General features: G+C 55.0%; 1 protein-coding gene across 2 annotated transcripts in view; it reads left to right on the plus strand.

Annotated features, from left to right (window-relative positions):
• Positions 1-2,350: 2,350 nt before the first annotated feature.
• The window catches only part of LOC306759822 (inaD-like protein), a 41,014-nt gene continuing 23,323 nt past the window's right edge, over positions 2,351-20,041 (plus strand). Inside the window, exons 1-17 of one of the 2 annotated variants that reach the window (XM_079245563.1) lie at positions 2,351-2,529; positions 2,598-2,737; positions 2,829-3,009; positions 4,341-4,484; positions 4,584-4,826; positions 4,899-5,001; positions 6,843-6,931; positions 7,200-7,329; positions 7,901-8,020; positions 9,236-9,297; positions 9,364-9,420; positions 9,509-9,643; positions 9,768-9,944; positions 10,017-10,079; positions 12,571-12,735; positions 15,010-15,219; positions 15,315-15,377. In XM_079245563.1, the coding sequence (XP_079101689.1) occupies positions 2,386-2,529; positions 2,598-2,737; positions 2,829-3,009; positions 4,341-4,484; positions 4,584-4,826; positions 4,899-5,001; positions 6,843-6,931; positions 7,200-7,329; positions 7,901-8,020; positions 9,236-9,297; positions 9,364-9,420; positions 9,509-9,643; positions 9,768-9,944; positions 10,017-10,079; positions 12,571-12,735; positions 15,010-15,219; positions 15,315-15,377 (2,226 nt within the window). In that variant the 5' untranslated portion in view covers positions 2,351-2,385. The remainder of the gene's footprint in view (positions 2,530-2,597; positions 2,738-2,828; positions 3,010-4,340; positions 4,485-4,583; positions 4,827-4,898; positions 5,002-6,842; positions 6,932-7,199; positions 7,330-7,900; positions 8,021-9,235; positions 9,298-9,363; positions 9,421-9,508; positions 9,644-9,767; positions 9,945-10,016; positions 10,080-12,570; positions 12,736-15,009; positions 15,220-15,314; positions 15,378-20,041) is intronic. The other variant, XM_079245564.1, reaches the window with a different exon arrangement.

The following is a 20,041-nucleotide window of genomic DNA, read 5'->3' on the forward strand; positions in this document are numbered from 1 at the left end:
GGGACGTGATGACATGATGGCTACGGGACGTGATGACGTGATGGCTATGGGACGTGATGACGTGATGACGTGATGGCTACGGGACGTGATGACGTGATGGCTATGGGACGTGATGACGTGATGGCTACGGGACGTGATGACGTGATGGCTACGGGACGTGATGACGTGATGGCTACGGGACGTGATGACGTGATGGCTACGGGACGTGATGACGTGATGGCTACGGGACGTGATGACATGATGGCTACGGGACGTGATGACGTGATGACGTGATGACATGATGGCTACGGGACGTGATGACGTGATGGCTACGGGACGTGATGACATGATGGCTACGGGACGTGATGACGTGATGGCTACGGGACGTGATGACGTGATGACGTGATGGCTACGGGACGTGATGACGTGATGGCTACGGGACGTGATGACGTGATGGCTACGGGACGTGATGACGTGATGGCTACGGGACGTGATGACGTGATGACGTGATGGCTACGGGACGTGATGACGTGATGGCTACGGGACGTGATGACGTGATGGCTACGGGACGTGATGACGTGATGGCTACGGGACGTGATGACGTGATGGCTATGGGACGTGATGACGTGATGGCTACGGGACGTGATGACGTGATGACGTGATGGCTATGGGACGTGATGACGTGATGGCTACGGGACGTGATGACGTGATGACGTGATGGCTACGGGACGTGATGACGTGATGACGTGATGGCTACGGGACGTGATGACATGATGGCTACGGGACGTGATGACGTGATGGCTACGGGACGTGATGACATGATGGCTACGGGACGTGATGACGTGATGGCTACGGGACGTGATGACGTGATGACATGATGGCTACGGGACGTGATGACGTGATGACGTGATGACATGATGGCTACGGGACGTGATGACGTGATGGCTACGGGACGTGATGACATGATGGCTACGGGACGTGATGACGTGATGGCTACGGGACGTGATGACGTGATGACGTGATGACATGATGGCTACGGGATGTGATGACGTGATGGCTACGGGATGTGATGACGTGATGGCTACGGGACGTGATGACGTGATGACATGATGGCTACGGGACGTGATGACATGATGGCTACGGGACGTGATGACGTGATGGCTACGGGACGTGATGACGTGATGACATGATGGCTACGGGACGTGATGACGTGATGGCTACGGGACGTGATGACGTGATGACATGATGGCTACGGGACGTGATGACGTGATGGCTACGGGACGTGATGACGTGATGACGTGATGACATGATGGCTACGGGATGTGATGACGTGATGGCTACGGGATGTGATGACGTGATGGCTACGGGACGTGATGACGTGATGACATGATGGCTACGGGACGTGATGACATGATGGCTACGGGACGTGATGACGTGATGGCTACGGGACGTGATGACGTGATGACGTGATGGCTACGGGACGTGATGACGTGATGACGTGATGACATGATGGCTACGGGACGTGATGACGTGATGGCTACGGGACGTGATGACGTGATGGCTACGGGACGTGATGACGTGATGACGTGATGGCTACGGGACGTGATGACGTGATGACGTGATGACATGATGGCTACGGGACGTGATGACGTGATGGCTACGGGACGTGATGACATGATGGCTACGGGACGTGATGACGTGATGGCTACGGGACGTGATGACGTGATGACGTGATGACATGATGGCTACGGGATGTGATGACGTGATGGCTACGGGATGTGATGACGTGATGGCTACGGGACGTGATGACGTGATGGCTACGGGACGTGATGACGTGATGACGTGATGGCTACGGGACGTGATGACGTGATGACGTGATGGCTACGGGACGTGATGACGTGATGGCTACGGGACGTGATGACGTGATGGCTACGGGACGTGATGACGTGATGACGTGATGGCTACGGGACGTGATGACGTGATGACGTGATGACATGATGGCTACGGGACGTGATGACATGATGGCTACGGGACGTGATGACGTGATGACATGATGGCTACGGGACGTGATGACATGATGGCTACGGGACATGATGACATGATGGCTACGGGACGTGATGACATGATGGCTACGGGACGTGGTGACGTGATGACATGATGGCTACGGGACGTGATGACATGATGGCTACGGGACGTGATGACTCGTTGACTTGATAAGTAGACGACGTGGTGACTACACAAGCACTTCTCGTGATGACTCAACAACTTGATACCAAGTCGTGATGTCTACACAATGTCTAACCCCTCACCCTCCTCCCACCACCCCTCCTTTCCCCACTCCAGATGAACACCATCCCTCCTGACACCTGCGGTGACTTCACCTTGACAAAGAAGGGTCAGCTGATCATGAGCTCTGCTGATCCAGTCAGCAGTTTGGTCCTGCCCACTCTGTCTTCCACATCAGTTCCAGCCAATGGCTCGTCTCCTCCCATCCATCAGACCCCGCCCCTTTCAGACAGTCTTCAGAAGTGGATCATCACTACAGCGAAGGTGTGCGAAGCCACGACAGGCTGAGGAAGATCACGTAATCAAACCTCTAACTGTCTATATCCGTACAGGGACGTCCCACCCATCTGGTCACCTTGACCCGGCCCGTCTCTGGTGGACTGGGCTTCAGTGTGGTGGGCCTGAATCCTTCAGGAAGCAGCCGTAAGGGAATCTTCGTCAAGCACATCCAGGATGGAGGAATCGCTCACAGGTTCATTCCATGCCGTTTCTTCCTGTTTCTGTCCATTTCCGCTTGTCCTCCCCCGTTCTCTCCTTTTGATCGGGTCTGGGTTCTGCTGCAGGGACGGCCGTCTTCAGGAACGGGACCAGATCCTGGTGATTAACGGCAGGCCTCTGGACTCTGGTGTCGGCCAGCAGCAGGTTCTGAACCTCCTGCAGCAGCCTGGAGAGAAGGTGGAGCTGGTGGTGACCCGGGACCACCCCCCCAATGACCTGGCTCAGTTGGCCACACCCACCAGCACGGTATGCAAATGTCCGGCCAACGTTGTGTTGCCATATTCAGACAGAAGTCCCCTTTCCAGACTCCAGATTGTTTTTAGCTGGATCTGTCTGTTTCTGTCAGCGATTGAATTGTTCCCTCTTATTGATCCGGCGGCTGTAGATCAGCTCATCGGTAGGGGATTGTGGACTCACCAGGCTGGACTTTCTGGAAGTGGTTCTGGTTGGGGGGTGAAAAGCTCAGTTGTTTTTCTCCCTCTGGCTCCGTTAAACATGACGTCAATCAGAGCCGGGCCTTCTTGTCGCCGGGCCTTCGTGTCGCCGGGCCTTCGTGTCGCCGGGCCTTCGTGTCGCCCGGCCTTCGTGTCGCCCGGCCTTCGTGTCGCCGGGCCTTCGTGTCGCCGGGCCTTCGTGTCGCCCGGCCTTCGTGTCGCCGGGCCTTCGTGTCGCCCGGCCTTCGTGTCGCCCGGCCTTCGTGCCGCCGGGCCTTCGTGTCGCCGGGCCTTCGTGTCGCCCGGCCTTCGTGTCGCCCGGCCTTCGTGTCGCCGGGCCTTCGTGTCGCCGGGCCTTCGTGTCGCCCGGCCTTCGTGTCGCCCGGCCTTCGTGTCGCCGGGCCTTCGTGTCGCCGGGCCTTCGTGTCGCCGGGCCTTCGTGTCGCCCGGCCTTCGTGTCGCCGGGCCTTCGTGTCGCCCGGCCTTCGTGTCGCCGGGCCTTCGTGTCGCCGGGCCTTCGTGTCGCCGGGCCTTCGTGTCGCCCGGCCTTCGTGTCGCCGGGCCTTCGTGTCGCCGGGCCTTCGTGTCGCCGGGCCTTCGTGTCGCCCGGCCTTCGTGTCGCCGGGCCTTCGTGTCGCCGGGCCTTCGTGTCGCCGGGCCTTCGTGTCGCCCGGCCTTCGTGTCGCCGGGCCTTCGTGTCGCCGGGCCTTCGTGTCGCCCGGCCTTCGTGTCGCCCGGCCTTCGTGTCGCCGGGCCTTCGTGTCGCCGGGCCTTCGTGTCGCCGGGCCTTCGTGTCGCCCGGCCTTCGTGTCGCCGGGCCTTCGTGTCGCCGGGCCTTCGTGTCGCCCGGCCTTCGTGTCGCCGGGCCTTCGTGTCGCCGGGCCTTCGTGTCGCCCGGCCTTCGTGTCGCCCGGCCTTGGCAAACGCCAACCCACCGGCCACTTGGCGTGGGTTGACAGAGTACCTCTGGCAGTACCCCCAGAGTACCCCCCCACTGGCAGACGGCCCAGCCAACGCCAACAAAGTGCCCCAGACCACCACCCGGTGAGGGCCAGTCCACACCCCAGTGTCACATCAAGTTAAATTGGGTCTTATCAGATCAAGTCTTCTCAGGTCTCAGCAAGTCTCTTTTGATCTCTGCAGTCTCATCTGTTCCAGGATCAGTGGGGGCACCTGGAGGAGATCCAGCTGGTCAGTGATGGATCTGGTCTGGGTTTTGGCATCGTTGGCGGGAAGACCAGTGGCGTGGTGGTCCGGACTCTGATCCCAGACAGCGTTGCAGACAAGGTGAATCCTGATCAAAGTTCTGGTTATGTTGTCTCAGGTAGAACTCTCCTTTTCCGACCAGGAACATATAAACCTGTCATCGTCCTCTTCACCAATCAGGACGGGCGACTCCGTACAGGTGACCACATCCTCCGCATCGGGGCCACGCCCACCAGCGGTCTCACAAGTGACCAGGTGGTCCAGGTCCTGCAGAGTTGTGGGAGTCATGTGACAATGCTGATTGCCAGAGACCCCCGAGGCCAGAGGTCGGCAGCACCGCCACCACCACCAGACTCTGCTCCTGTTGCATCGGTAGCGTCCCGGCCTTCCAAAGCGCCGCCTCACCAGAGGGTCAGTGAGACGGTGAGTAGGCTGGTTGTCATGGCAATGCCAGCGCCTTGGATTTGAGGTGTGAGACCGGTTTCGTTGTTTCAGCCCAACCTGGAGGGCTACGAGATCCATGAGGTCCTGCTCACCAAGAAGGACGGGCAGAGTCTCGGCATCTCCATCATCGGATACAACCCACTGACCAGTCCAGGTAGGCGCCGTGTTCCCGATCCGTGTTTCCGATCCATGTTTCAAGTCCGTGTTTCCGATCCGTGTTTCCGATCCATGTTTCAAGTCCGTGTTTCCGATCCGTGTTTCCAATCAATGTTCCTGATCCGTGTTCTTGATCTATATTACTGATCTATGTTACCGATCCGTGTTTCTGATCTTATTGATCCGTGTTCCCGATCTGTGTTCCTGATCCGTGTTTCCAATCCATGTTTCCAATCCATGTTTCCAATCCATGTTTCAAGTCCGTGTTTCCGATCCGTGTTTCCAATCAATGTTCCTGATCCGTGTTCTTGATCTATATTACTGATCTATGTTACCGATCCGTGTTTCTGATCTTATTGATCCGTGTTCCTGATCTGTGTTTCCGATCTTATTAATCTGTGTTCCTGATCCGTGTTTCTGATCTGTGTTTCCGATCCGTGTTTCCGATCCGTGTTCCTGATCCGTGTTCCTGATCCGTGTTTCCGATCCGTGTTCCTGATCTGTGTTTCTGATCTTATTGATCCGTGTTTCCGATCTTATTAATCTGTGTTCCTGATCCGTGTTTCTGATCCGTGTTTCTGATCCGTGTTTCCGATCCGTGTTCCTGATCCGTGTTTCCGATCCGTGTTCCTGATCCGTGTTTCCGATCTTATTAATCCGTGTTCCTGATCCGTGTTTCCGATCCGTGTTTCTGATCCGTGTTTCCGATCTTATTAATCCGTGTTTCCGATCTGTGTTCCTGATCCGTGTTCCTGATCCGTGTTTCCGATCCGTGTTCCTGATCCATGTTTCCGATCCGTGTTTCCGATCCGTGTTCCTGATCCGTGTTTCCGATCTTATTAATCCGTGTTCCTGATCCGTGTTTCCGATCTGTGTTCCTGATCCGTGTTTCCGATCTTGTTATTAATCCGTGTTCCTGATCCGTGTTTCCGATCTTGTTATTAATCCGTGTTCCTGATCCGTGTTTCCGATCTTGTTATTAATCCGTGTTCCTGATCCGTGTTTCCGATCTTGTTATTAATCCGTGTTCCTGATCCGTGTTTCCGATCTTATTAATCCGTGTTTCCGATCCGTGTTCCTGATCCGTGTTTCCGATCCGTGTTTCCGATCCGTGTTCCTGATCCGTGTTTCCGATCCGTGTTCCTGATCCGTGTTTCCGATCCGTGTTCCTGATCCGTGTTTCCGATCTTATTAATCCGTGTTCCTGATCCGTGTTTCCGATCTGTGTTCCTGATCCGTGTTTCCGATCTTGTTATTAATCCGTGTTCCTGATCCGTGTTTCCGATCTTATTAATCCGTGTTCCTGATCCGTGTTTCCGATCTTGTTATTAATCCGTGTTCCTGATCCGTGTTTCCGATCTTGTTATTAATCCGTGTTCCTGATCCGTGTTTCCGATCTTATTAATCCGTGTTTCCGATCCGTGTTCCTGATCCGTGTTTCCGATCCGTGTTTCCGATCCGTGTTCCTGATCCGTGTTTCCGATCCGTGTTCCTGATCCGTGTTTCCGATCCGTGTTCCTGATCCATGTTTCCGATCCGTGTTCCTGATCCGTGTTCCTGATCCGTGTTTCCGATCCGTGTTCCTGATCCGTGTTTCCGATCCGTGTTTCCGATCCGTGTTCCTGATCCGTGTTTCCGATCCGTGTTCCTGATCCATGTTTCCGATCCGTGTTTCCGATCCGTGTTCCTGATCCGTGTTTCCGATCTTATTAATCCGTGTTCCTGATCCGTGTTTCCGATCTGTGTTCCTGATCCGTGTTTCCGATCTTGTTATTAATCCGTGTTCCTGATCCGTGTTTCCGATCTTGTTATTAATCCGTGTTCCTGATCTGTGTTCAGACGCTGTGGGAGTGTTTGTTAAACATGTGGTTCCAGGCAGCGCAGCGGATAAAAGTGGGAACATCCGGGTCTATGACCGCCTCATCGCTGTGAGTATGTCAGAGGTTATGGTTCACATGGAGGACTCCAGCAGGTCCTGGTTCTGCTGTCCTGCACCAGGAGCAGAACCAGGACCTGCTCCAGGTGGAGGAAATCAGAGCTAGAACCTGCAGGTTCTGTGTGGTGTCAGACTGTCATCAGGATCCAGATGGACCAAATCAGAACCAGATGTAGGTCCTGTAGTGATCCAGGATTAGGCGGACCCAGGTCGGTTCAGAACTGGGTTCTGTCCTGCTGAAACTGTCTTGTCATCTGCAGCTGGACGGCATCAGTCTCCATGGTTGGACCAACCAGGAGGTTCTGGAGGTGATGAAGCAGACGGGTCAGACTGTGGTTCTCACCCTGGTCAGGAAGAAGGCCCGGGTTCTTGAGAGATCCCTGGATAAAGGTACTGGGAACACATGGGTTTGGATCTGTTGGACTCATTGAGTGTTTTTATTGTTTCCCATCATGCCCAGTTTGGGACCAGTCGGCTGGTTTTGGCTGATCTACGACCAGACCAGGTCTCTGGACCCGGACCTCATTTATAAAGTTGTCCGGCGTACAAAACCCTCCGTAGGCCAGTTAGCCGGTGTGTGGGACTCATACAATCCTGGATTAGGAGGAGGAGGAGTTTTCATTTGCAAACTGCTTCAAGTCTCCATGGAGAATGTAAACTCGGAGGTCAAAGGTCATGAGCACCACCTCTATGAAAAATGATCAGTGGTCACATGATTGTTCGACTACTTCCCGTGTCTGATTGAAACCAGAAACGATTGGACAGATTTGCAGTCACATGACCCGAAGGAGGGCCCAGATGTTCCCTTCTTATTCAGGTTTTACTGGTTCCCTCCACAGGAGCAGTTTTACTGGGAACACTGGGACTGTCATCACACATTGCTGTGGTTTAGACCTCATAAAGAACCACCTTCTGGTTTCTCCGTCTTCCGTTTTCAGTTCTCTTGCATCCTCTGTTTCAGGGGAAAGGGGGTCGTCCCGTGTGGTTCTGCAGAGGTCTGTAGAGACCAGGACTTCAGCTCCAAACTCCACGAGGGCGAAGCGGGAAGCAGAGAACCAGAACTGGTCCCAGACCACCAAAGGTGAGTCCCAACCCTGAAACTGAACCGACTGCCCTCTACATGCGTGGACCCTGAAGGACATAGCTAAGGACGGACGCGTCCCCGGGTCCTTTCAGCCCCACTCTGCAGATGACTCCCTGCGCTGGGGTTAGCTATGCTGGGGTTAGCTATGCTGGGGTTAGCTATGCTGGGGTTAGCTTTGCTGGGGTTAGCTATGCTGGGGTTAGCTATGCTGGGGTTAGCTTTGCTGGGGTTAGCTATGCTGGGGTTAGCTTTGCTGGGGTTAGCTATGCTGGGGTTAGCTATGCTGGGGTTAGCTTTGCTGGGGTTAGCTATGCTGGGGTTAGCTATGCTGGGGTTAGCTATGCTGGGGTTAGCTTTGCTGGGGTTAGCTATGCTGGGGTTAGCTATGCTGGGGTTAGCTTTGCTGGGGTTAGCTATGCTGGGGTTAGCTATGCTGGGGTTAGCTATGCTGGGGTTAGCTATGCTGGGGTTAGCTTTGCTGGGGTTAGCTATGCTGGGGTTAGCTATGCTGGGGTTAGCTATGCTGGGGTTAGCTATGCTGGGGTTAGCTTTGCTGGGGTTAGCTATGCTGGGGTTAGCTATGCTGGGGTTAGCTATGCTGGGGTTAGCTTTGCTGGGGTTAGCTTTGCTGGGGTTAGCTTTGCTGGGGTTAGCTATGCTGGGGTTAGCTTTGCTAGGGTTAGCTATGCTAGGGTTAGCTATGCTGGGGTTAGCTATGCTAATGCAATCAGTGTGATCCGTCGGAGCCAAGGAGGTCCAACTGCTGGGAGACGGTCCGGTTCTGAATCTGCATCCACATCCGTCGCTCTGCTGTGCAGAACTCATCCGTGTGTGTGTGTGTGTGTGTGTGTGTGTGTGTGTGTGTGTGTGTGTGCTCACATGCATTAAACGTGCACACGCATGCTGGTTCTGCTTACGGCACCACTTCTATTTCTGTCCATGAATTCTGAAGAGGTTCTGCAGCCGCTCCAGAACTGCCGGATCCGTCCGTCTTCTGAACCCAAGACAACATGAGGTTATAGACCCGAAAGACCCGTCCAGAGAGGGTTCTGGTAGAGATGGTTCTGGTTCCACCCGTCCCAGTCAGTGGTCCAGTTGGACCAGAATTCAGGTGGCGGCGGTGAACCGAAGGTCATGTGACCCGTTCTGGACTGTTGAAGTTTTACAGTGAAGTTTTTGTCGTTTCTCTCGGTGTGTGTGTGTGCCACGCAGCTACAGACATGGATCTGAGGACTAAGTGGGAACAGGCTCTCGGACCGAACTATCAAGTTCTGGTGAGTCCAGATTTGCTGAGTTGGACCCGAATAACAGAACCAGGACTGACTGTGTCTGTCTGTCAGGTGGTGAAGCTCGATCCGCTCATCGATGGCGATGAAGAGCTGCAGAAGTCATCCAAGGTGATCCCAACTGAGCGCGTGCGGACCGAGCTCTGATCGACTGGTTCCAGGTAGATTTTGTGTTCTGATGTTTGGTTTGTTGGTCCAGCTGCTGCCCATCCACACCCTGCGACTCGGTGTGGAGCTGGACTCCTTCGATGGACATCACTACATCTCCTCTGTGGCCCCCGGGGGCCCGGCGGACCAGCACGGGGTCCTGAGACCAGAGGACGAGCTGCTGGAGGTAAAAACATCCATTTACTGTGAAGACCCAGTCAGAAGGAAACAGGACCAGGGTCCGTCACGTCTGTTGTTGTTCCCACATTTTGGGTCCATTTGACATGAAGCGGTTCTGGTTCCGTCTCCAGGTGAACGATGTTCAGCTGTACGGGAAGTCCCGACGGGAAGTGGTGTCGTTCCTCAAAGAGGTGCCTCCTCCGTTTACTCTGGTCTGCTGCAGACTCCCCATGTCTGAGCAGGAACCGGAACCGGTACCAGAACCGGTACGAGAACCAACACAGCCATCAGAACCCGGACTAGAGGAGGTTGGTTCTGGCGACAGGAAATATTCTCATCATCTGTTTCTGTTAAATAAAATGTATTTTTGCTTTTATCAGATTGAGATGAAACTTTCATCGATTCTCCTGAGAGATGACGTCACACGTGTGGACCGGAGACCGGTAAGACGGACCGGTTCTGGACGGGTCTAATCGCATGAACCGGGTTCTGGACGGGTCTAACCGCATGAACCGGGTTCTGGACGGGTCTAACCGCATGAACCGGGTTCTGGACGGGTCTAACCGCATGAACCGGGTTCTGGACGGGTCTAACCGCATGAACCGGGTTCTGGACGGGTCTAACCGCATGAACCGGGTTCTGGACGGGTCTAAACGCATGAACCGGGTTCTGGACGGGTCTAAACGCATGAACCGGGTTCTGGACGGGTCTAACCGCATGAACCGGGTTCTGGACGGGTCTAACCGCACGAACCGGGTTCTGGACGGGTCTAAACGCACGAACCGGGTTCTGGACGGGTCTAAACGCACGAACCGGGTTCTGGACGGGTCTAACCGCACGAACCGGGTTCTGGACGGGTCTAACCGCACGAACCGGGTTCTGGACGGGTCTAACCGCACGAACCGGGTTCTGGACGGGTCTAAACGCACGAACCGGGTTCTGGACGGGTCTAAACGCACGAACCGGGTTCTGGACGGGTCTAACCGCACGAACCGGGTTCTGGACGGGTCTAACCGCACGAACCGGGTTCTGGACGGGTCTAAACGCACGAACCGGGTTCTGGACGGGTTCGGTCGGGTTCGGTCCGCACGCGCTCAGTTGGGATCACATGGACCGGGTTCTGGACGGGTCTAACCGCATGGACCGGGTTCTGGACGGGTCTAACCGCATGGACCGGGTTCTGGACGGGTCTAAACGCATGGACCGGGTTCTGGACGGGTCTAAACGCATGGACCGGGTTCTGGACGGGTCTAAACGCATGGACCGGGTTCTGGACGGCGTGGAACTACGCGGACCGGGTTCTGGACGGCGTGGAACTACGCGGACCGGGTTCTGGGCGGCGTGGAACTACGCGGACCGGGTTCTGGGCGGCGTGGAACTACGCGGACCGGGTTCTGGGCGGCGTGGAACTACGCGGACCGGGTTCTGGGCGGCGTGGAACTACGCGGACCGGGTTCTGGGCGGCGTGGAACTACGCGGACCGGGTTCTGGGCGGCGTGGAACTACGCGGACCGGGTTCTGGGCGGCGTGGAACTACGCGGACCGGGTTCTGGACGGCGTGGAACTACGCGGACCGGGTTCTGGGTGGCGTGGAACTACGCGGACCGGGTTCTGGGTGGCGTGGAACCACGCGGACCGGGTTCTGGGTGGCGTGGAACTACGCGGACCGGGTTCTGGGTGGCGTGGAACTACGCGGACCGGGTTCTGGGTGGCGTGGAAGTACGCGGACCGGGTTCTGGATGGCGTGGAACTGTGAGGACCGGGTTCTGGATGGCGTGGAACTGTGAGGACCGGGTTCTGGATGGCGTGGAACTGTGAGGACCGGGTTCTGGATGGCGTGGAACTGCGAGGACCGGGTTCTGGATGGCGTGGAACTGCGAGGACCGGGTTCTGGGTGGCATGGAACTACGCGGACCGGGTTCTGGGTGGCGTGGAAGTACGCGGACCGGGTTCTGGGTGGCGTGGAACTGTGAGGACCGGGTTCTGGATGGCGTGGAACTGCGAGGACCGGGTTCTGGATGGCGTGGAACTGCGAGGACCGGGTTCTGGGTGGCGTGGAACTGCGAGGACCGGGTTCTGGGTGGCGTGGAACTACGTGGACCGGGTTCTGGGTGGCGTGGAAGTACGTGGACCGGGTTCTGGGTGGCGTGGAACTACGCGGACCGGGTTCTGGATGGCGTGGAACTGTGAGGACCGGGTTCTGGATGGCGTGGAACTGTGAGGACCGGGTTCTGGATGGCGTGGAACTACGTGGACCGGGTTCTGGATGGCGTGGAACTACGTGGACCGGGTTCTGGATGGCGTGGAACTACGCGGACCGGGTTCTGGGTGGCGTGGAACTACGCGGACCGGGTTCTGGGTGGCGTGGAAGTACGTGGACCGGGTTCTGGATGGCGTGGAACTGTGAGGACCGGGTTCTGGGTGGCGTGGAACTACGTGGACCGGGTTCTGGATGGCGTGGAACTACGTGGACCGGGTTCTGGATGGCGTGGAACTACGTGGACCGGGTTCTGGATGGCGTGGAACTACGTGGACCGGGTTCTGGATGGCGTGGAACTACGTGGACCGGGTTCTGGATGGCGTGTAACTACGCGGACCGGGTTCTGGATGGCGTGGAACTACGCGGACCGGGTTCTGGATGGCGTGGAACTACGTGGACCGGGTTCTGGATGGCGTGTAACTACGTGGACCGGGTTCTGGATGGCGTGGAACTACGTGGACCGGGTTCTGGATGGCGTGGAACTACGTGGACCGGGTTCTGGATGGCGTGTAACTACGTGGACCGGGTTCTGGATGGCGTGGAACTACGTGGACCGGGTTCTGGATGGCGTGTAACTACGTGGACCGGGTTCTGGATGGCGTGGAACTACGCGGACCGGGTTTCCAGATGAAAGATGAACAACCGGTACTGTCATCCTGTATGTTCTTGTTCAGGATTCTCCTGCAGAGGAAGGGTGGACGGACCAGAACCTTCACCACAGCCATCAGGAAGATGAGGATGATGATGGAGAACTGGCTCTCTGGTCCCCAGATGTTCATATTGTGGAGTTGCAAAAGGAGAAAGAGAGAGGACTCGGATTCAGCATCCTGGACTACCAGGTAATCCTGATTCTGGTTCTGGACTCCGTGATAATTATTCAGTTGATTAGAAACTTAATCACTCGTCAATCACTCTGAGAACAAACCCTGATCAGGGGCACTTGGATCACGGACTGTTTGCTTTGATTTTCATGTGGTTTCTGAACTTTAACCATTTGGACCCCAGTTCCAGATCCAGAACCTTCTAGTTTTAATTTGATCTTCAATCACAGCTCAACTCAAAATGTAAACATCTGATGTCCTACCGTACTGTTAAGGCATCGCGTTGAGCGCTGGTCCAGAGTGGTTCCATCAGGAGGAGGTTGCCAGCTGTCTCCTAATTCAGGGTTAACGTGCAGATTCGTCGGTTGCATACGTAATAGTGGTGATAAGTATTCTCTAATTAGAAGGATCCTTCAAATCCACACTACAAACATAAACCTCATTTAGCCCGCTGCTGCAACATCCGTCCATCTTCTGCTGCTTATCCGGGGTCGGGTCGCGGGGGCAGCAGCCTAAGTAGGGAAGCCCAGACTTCCCTCTCCCCAGCCACATTTGCCAACTCTGCAAGTTCGACTATCCGGCGGACCCTCCTCTCCAGGACCCCTGAATAGACCTTACCAGGGAGGCTGAGGAGTGTGATTCCCCTGTAATTGGAACACACCCTCCGGTCCCCCTTCTTAAAAAGGGGGACCACCACCCCAGTCTGCCAGTCCAGCGGCACTGCCCCCGATGTCCACGCAATGCTGCAGAGGCGTGTCAGCCAGGACAGCCCGCCTCAACAATAGAGGCACGGAACACAGCCCATTCAGACTCAATGTCCCCCGCCTCACTCGGGACATGGTTGAAGCTCTGCTGAAGGTGGGAGTTGAAGCTCGCTCTGACGGGGGACTCAGCCAGACGTTCCCAGCAGACCCTCACAACACGTTTGGGCCTGCCAGATCTGACCGGCTCCCCCCCCCCACCATCTGAGCCAACTCACCACCAGGTGGTGATCAGTTGAAGCTCCGCCCCCCTCTTCACCCGAGTGTCCAAGGCATGTGGCCGCAGGTCCGATGATACAACTAAGAAATCGATCATTGAACTGCGGCCCAGGGAGTCCTGATGCCAGGTGTACATATGGACACTCTTATGCTGGAACATGGTGTTCGTTATGGACAATCCATGACGAGCACAGAAGTCCAATAACAAAACACCATTTGGGTTCAGAGGGGGGGGACCATGCCTCCCAATCACTCCCCTCCAGGTCTCACTGTCGTTGCCCACGTGAGCATTGAAGTCCCCCAGCAGAACAATGGAGTCCCCAGAAGGAGCACCCTCCAGCACTCCCTCCAAGGACTCCAGAAAGGGTGGGTACTCTGAACTGCTGTTCGGTGCATAAGCACAGACAACAGTCAGGACCCGTCCCCCCACCCGGAGGCGGAGGGAAACTACCCTTTCATCCACCGGGGTAAACCCCAACGTGCAGGCACCAAGCTGGGGGCTGATGAGAATGCCCACACCTGCTCGGCGCCTCTCACCATGAGCAACTCCAGAGTGGAAGAAGGTCCAGCCCCTCTCGAGGGTTCTGGTTCCAGAGCCCAAGCCATGCGTCGAGGTGAGTCCAACTATATCTAGTCGGAACCGCTCAACCTCGCGCACAAGCTCAGGCTCCTTCCTCACCAGAGAGGTGACGTTCCACGTCCCTAGAGCCAGCTTCTGCAGCCGGGGATCGGACCGCCAGGGTCCCCGCCTCTTGCTGCCGCCCAGCTCACACTGCACCCGACCCCTACGGCTCCTCCTGCAGATGGTGAGCCCACGGGAGGTGGGGCCCATGTAACCCTTTCAGGCTGAGCCCGAATGGGCCCCATGGGCGAAGGCCAGACGCTTGCTCTCGTGACCCACCCCCAGGCCTGTCTCCAGAGGGGGGTCCCGGTAACCCGCGTCCAGGCAAGGGGACATTTCTGCCCATGGTCGTCGTCATCATCGAGGTCTTTGTGCCGCACTTAGTCTGGTCCCTCCCCTAGACACCTGTTTGCCATGGTGACCCTACCAGGTGTATAAATCCCCCAGACAACATAGCTGCTAGGATCTTTGGGACACACAAACCCCTCCACCACCATAAGGTGACCGCTCAGGGAGGGGACCCAGCACCTGGGTTTTTCTTCAATTTTATCTCCAGTTCTTCTGATAGCAGGTAGGAAAGTGGCTTAAAGATCTGGTCTGATGAGCTGCTGCAAGGTTCTGCCTGGTCTGTTTCTGGGGAATGAGCTCATCTCTGCTGGACCTAAAGCCATGAACTTTCTGGTTCTTCAGGACCCATTAGACCCCAGTCGCTGTGTGATGGTGATCAGGTCTCTGGTTCCTGGTGGTTCTGCGGAGCGTCAAGGTGGTTTACTTCCTGGAGACCAGCTTGTGTCCGTCAACCACACCCAGTTGGACCTTCTGGGTCTGGATCAGGCTGTGGAGGTCCTGAAGTCTGCTCCACCCGGTACTGTCCAGTTGGGCATCCGCAAACCTCTGGTGGTAGGTCCAGAACTTAAATTAATGTTAGAAGATCCAGATGGTCCAGGTTTACAACTTGGTTACAAATTATCACCTGACCCTTATTTGGTTTGCAGGTGGAGGCCCCGGTGACGAGACCAGAGGACAGGATTCAGGTGTCTCCAGAATCCGTTCCGCAGGTAAGCTTCAGACTGACGGTCAACTAGTCTTGATCCAGTTCTCTTCTAGTCATTTTCTCAAATGGCCTTCATCAGAAGTCAAGTTCTGATACATGACCATGTCCGGTGCCGGACCCGTCCCTGAAATGTCCCGGTGCTGGACCTGGACCCGTCCCTGAAATGTCCCGGTGCTGGACCTGGACCCGTCCCTGAAATGTCCCGGTGCTGGACCTGGACCCGTCCCTGAAATGTCCTACTGCTGGACCTGGACCTGTCCCTGAAATGTCCTACTGCTGGACCTGGACCCGTCCCTGAAATGTCCTACTGCTGGACCTGGACCCGTCCCTGAAATGTCCTACTGCTGGACCTGGACCCGTCCCTGAAATGTCCTACTGCTGGACCTGGACCCGTCCCTGAAATGTCCTACTGCTGGACCTGGACCCGTCCCTGAAATGTCCTACTGCTGGACCTGGACCCGTCCCTGAAATGTCCTGGTGCTGGACCTGGACCCGTCCCTGAAATGTCCCGGTGCTGGACCTGGACCCGTCCCTGAAATGTCCCGGTGCTGGACCTGGACCCGTCCCTGAAATGTCCTACTGCTGGACCTGGACCCGTCCCTGAAATGTCCTACTGCTGGACCTGGACCCGTCCCTGAAATGTCCTACTGCTGGACCTGGACCCGTCCCTGAAATGTCCTGGTGCTGGACCTGGACCCGTCCCTGAAATGTCCCGGTGCTGGACCTGGACCCGTCCCTGAAATGTCCCGGTGCTGGACCTGGACCCGTCCCTGAAATGTCCTACTGCTGGACCTGGACCTGTCCCTGAAATGTCCTACTGCTGGACCTGGACCCGTCCCTGAAATGTCCTACTGCTGGACCTGGACCCGTCCCTGAAATGTCCCGGTGCTGGACCTGGACCCGTCCCTGAAATGTCCTACTGCTGGACCTGGACCCGTCCCTGAAATGTCCTACTGCTGGACCTGGACCCGTCCCTGAAATGTCCTACTGCTGGACCTGGACCCGTCCCTGAAATGTCCTACTGCTGGACCTGGACCCGTCCCTGAAATGTCCTGGTGCTGGACCTGGACCCGTCCCTGAAATGTCCCGGTGCTGGACCTGGACCCGTCCCTGAAATGTCCCGGTGCTGGACCTGGACCCGTCCCTGAAATGTCCTACTGCTGGACCTGGACCTGTCCCTGAAATGTCCTACTGCTGGACCTGGACCCGTCCCTGAAATGTCCTACTGCTGGACCTGGACCCGTCCCTGAAATGTCCCGGTGCTGGACCTGGACCCGTCCCTGAAATGTCCTACTGCTGGACCTGGACCCGTCCCTGAAATGTCCCGGTGCTGGACCTGGACCCGTCCCTGAAATGTCCTACTGCTGGACCTGGACCCGTCCCTGAAATGTCCTACTGCTGGACCTGGACCCGTCCCTGAAATGTCCTACTGCTGGACCTGGACCCGTCCCTGAAATGTCCCGGTGCTGGACCTGGACCCGTCCCTGAAATGTCCCGGTGCTGGACCTGGACCCGTCCCTGAAATGTCCTACTGCTGGACCTGGACCTGTCCCTGAAATGTCCTACTGCTGGACCTGGACCCGTCCCTGAAATGTCCTGGTGCTGGACCTGGACCCGTCCCTGAAATGTCCTACTGCTGGACCTGGACCCGTCCCTGAAATGTCCCGGTGCTGGACCTGGACCCGTCCCTGAAATGTCCCGGTGCTGGACCTGGACCCGTCCCTGAAATGTCCTACTGCTGGACCTGGACCTGTCCCTGAAATGTCCTACTGCTGGACCTGGACCCGTCCCTGAAATGTCCTACTGCTGGACCTGGACCCGTCCCTGAAATGTCCTACTGCTGGACCTGGACCCGTCCCTGAAATGTCCTACTGCTGGACCTGGACCCGTCCCTGAAATGTCCTACTGCTGGACCTGGACCCGTCCCTGAAATGTCCTACTGCTGGACCTGGACCCGTCCCTGAAATGTCCTACTGCTGGACCTGGACCCGTCCCTGAAATGTCCTACTGCTGGACCTGGACCCGTCCCTGAAATGTCCTACTGCTGGACCTGGACCCGTCCCTGAAATGTCCTACTGCTGGACCTGGACCCGTCCCTGAAATGTCCTACTGCTGGACCTGGACCCGTCCCTGAAATGTCCCGGTGCTGGACCTGGACCCGTCCCTGAAATGTCCCGGTGCTGGACCTGGACCCGTCCCTGAAATGTCCTACTGCTGGACCTGGACCCGTCCCTGAAATGTCCTACTGCTGGACCTGGACCCGTCCCTGAAATGTCCTACTGCTGGACCTGGACCCGTCCCTGAAATGTCCTACTGCTGGACCTGGACCCGTCCCTGAAATGTCCTACTGCTGGACCTGGACCCGTCCCTGAAATGTCCTACTGCTGGACCTGGACCCGTCCCTGAAATGTCCTACTGCTGGACCTGGACCCGTCCCTGAAATGTCCTGGTGCTGGACCTGGACCCGTCCCTGAAATGTCCTACTGCTGGACCTGGACCCGTCCCTGAAATGTCCTACTGCTGGACCTGGACCCGTCCCTGAAATGTCCCGGTGCTGGACCTGGACCCGTCCCTGAAATGTCCCGGTGCTGGACCTGGACCCGTCCCTGAAATGTCCTACTGCTGGACCTGGACCCGTCCCTGAAATGTCCTACTGCTGGACCTGGACCCGTCCCTGAAATGTCCTACTGCTGGACCTGGACCCGTCCCTGAAATGTCCTACTGCTGGACCTGGACCCGTCCCTGAAATGTCCTACTGCTGGACCTGGACCCGTCCCTGAAATGTCCTACTGCTGGACCTGGACCCGTCCCTGAAATGTCCTACTGCTGGACCTGGACCCGTCCCTGAAATATCCTGGTGCTGGACCTGGACCCGTCCCTGAAATGTCCTACTGCTGGACCTGGACCCGTCCCTGAAATGTCCCGGTGCTGGACCTGGACCCGTCCCTGAAATGTCCCGGTGAGTCCCATCGGTACCGGCGACCTGTCTCAAAGAACCCCCTTCTGGTTGATTCTGTATTAACCTTTTCCTCCAATTTTTATCTGCTGGTTCTGGATCAGAAAAACTGGACCCGGATCCGTTTCTCCTTCTAAACATGATAATTTGGTTTGGTCCGGTTGGGAACTGTGACAGGCTCAACAAGCAGCTATTCAGTATCTGGAACCTGGACCCAGACTTGATCCTGCACCCTGGATCAGCTCTGATCCTTGACCCCTGGACATGGACCTGATCCTGGACAAATGAAATTATGACTTAAGAAGCAGAGACATCAAGTCGTTGGTGTGTGAGTGTGTGTGTGAGAGACAGTTTGTGTGTGTTGTACTGGTTCTGTGGGCTTTAATCGGGTCATTAACGGTGTCAGTAATGGGACGGAGAGCTGCTGTTGGTTGTGATGAAGCTCTGCAGGACGTCATGTTTCCTCTCGTCCTCCTTCATCCCTCCATCTCTCTCTCCTCTTTCACCTTCCTCCTGCTCTGCTGACTCAGCTGATGGCTGAATGGTAGAAAGTGCTCCATCAGCTCAACCTGCAGCATCTCTTAAGTGAGGTGGAGGTGGGGGGAGGGGGTTCTTTGAGGACACTCTGGTCCTCCGACATCACTTCAGTACTGCAGAATGACTGCAGGACGGAGTTCTGGGGATTTAGGGCGTTCTGGAGTCCTGCTGGGCCTAGTCTAACCTGAGACTGTTGATCGTGTTTCTGCCTCCATCTGGTACAGAAACACATCTGACATGACAGCAACAGGATGATGTATGATTACATGTCTGATTGCACGTCACAACGGCGGCAACACATCTGCCATGTGACACGTCAACATGTAATGTCTTTCAGTGATGCGTCATGACACGGTCATGTTTGTTGACACGTCAGTAAGACATGGTGATAATCTTCTAGGAATTATGGAGTTTAATGTGATGTAGATTATAAAGTTTGATCTGATGTAGATTATAAGGTTTAATCTGATGTAGATTATGGAGTTTAATCTGATGTAGATTATGGAGTTTAATCTGATGTAGATTGTGGAGTTTAATATAATGTAGATTATGGTGTTTAATCTGTAGATTATAAGGTTTAATCTGATGTAGATTGTGGAGTTTAATCTGATGTAGATTGTGGAGTTTAATCTGATGTAGATTATAAAGTTTAATCTGATGTCGATTATTACATTTACTCTGTCGATTATAAAATAATCTGATGTAGATTTTAAAGTTTAATCTGATGTAGATTTTGGAGTCTAATCTGATGTAGATTATAAAATTTAATCTGATGTAGATTATATACTTTAATCTGATGTAGATTATGGAGTTTAATATGATGTAGATTATGGAGTTTAATCTGATGTAGATTATATACTTTAATCTGATGTAGATTATATACTTTAATCTGATGTAGATTATAAAATTTACTCTGATGTGGATTATAAAATAATTTGATGTAGATTACAAAATTTAATCTGATGTAGATTATTAAATTTAATCTGATGTAGATTATGGAGTTTAATATGATGTAGATTATGGAGTTTAATCTGATGTAGATTATATACTTTAATCTGATGTAGATTATATACTTTAATCTGATGTAGATTATAAAGTTTAATCTCATGTAGATTATAAAGTTTAATCTCATGTAGATTATAAAGTTTAATCTCATGTAGATTATAAAGTTTAAT

The sequence above is a fragment of the Telmatherina bonti genome (assembly GCF_933228915.1).
Source record: "Telmatherina bonti genome assembly, chromosome: 8".
Classification (NCBI taxonomy): domain Eukaryota; kingdom Metazoa; phylum Chordata; class Actinopteri; order Atheriniformes; family Telmatherinidae; genus Telmatherina; species Telmatherina bonti.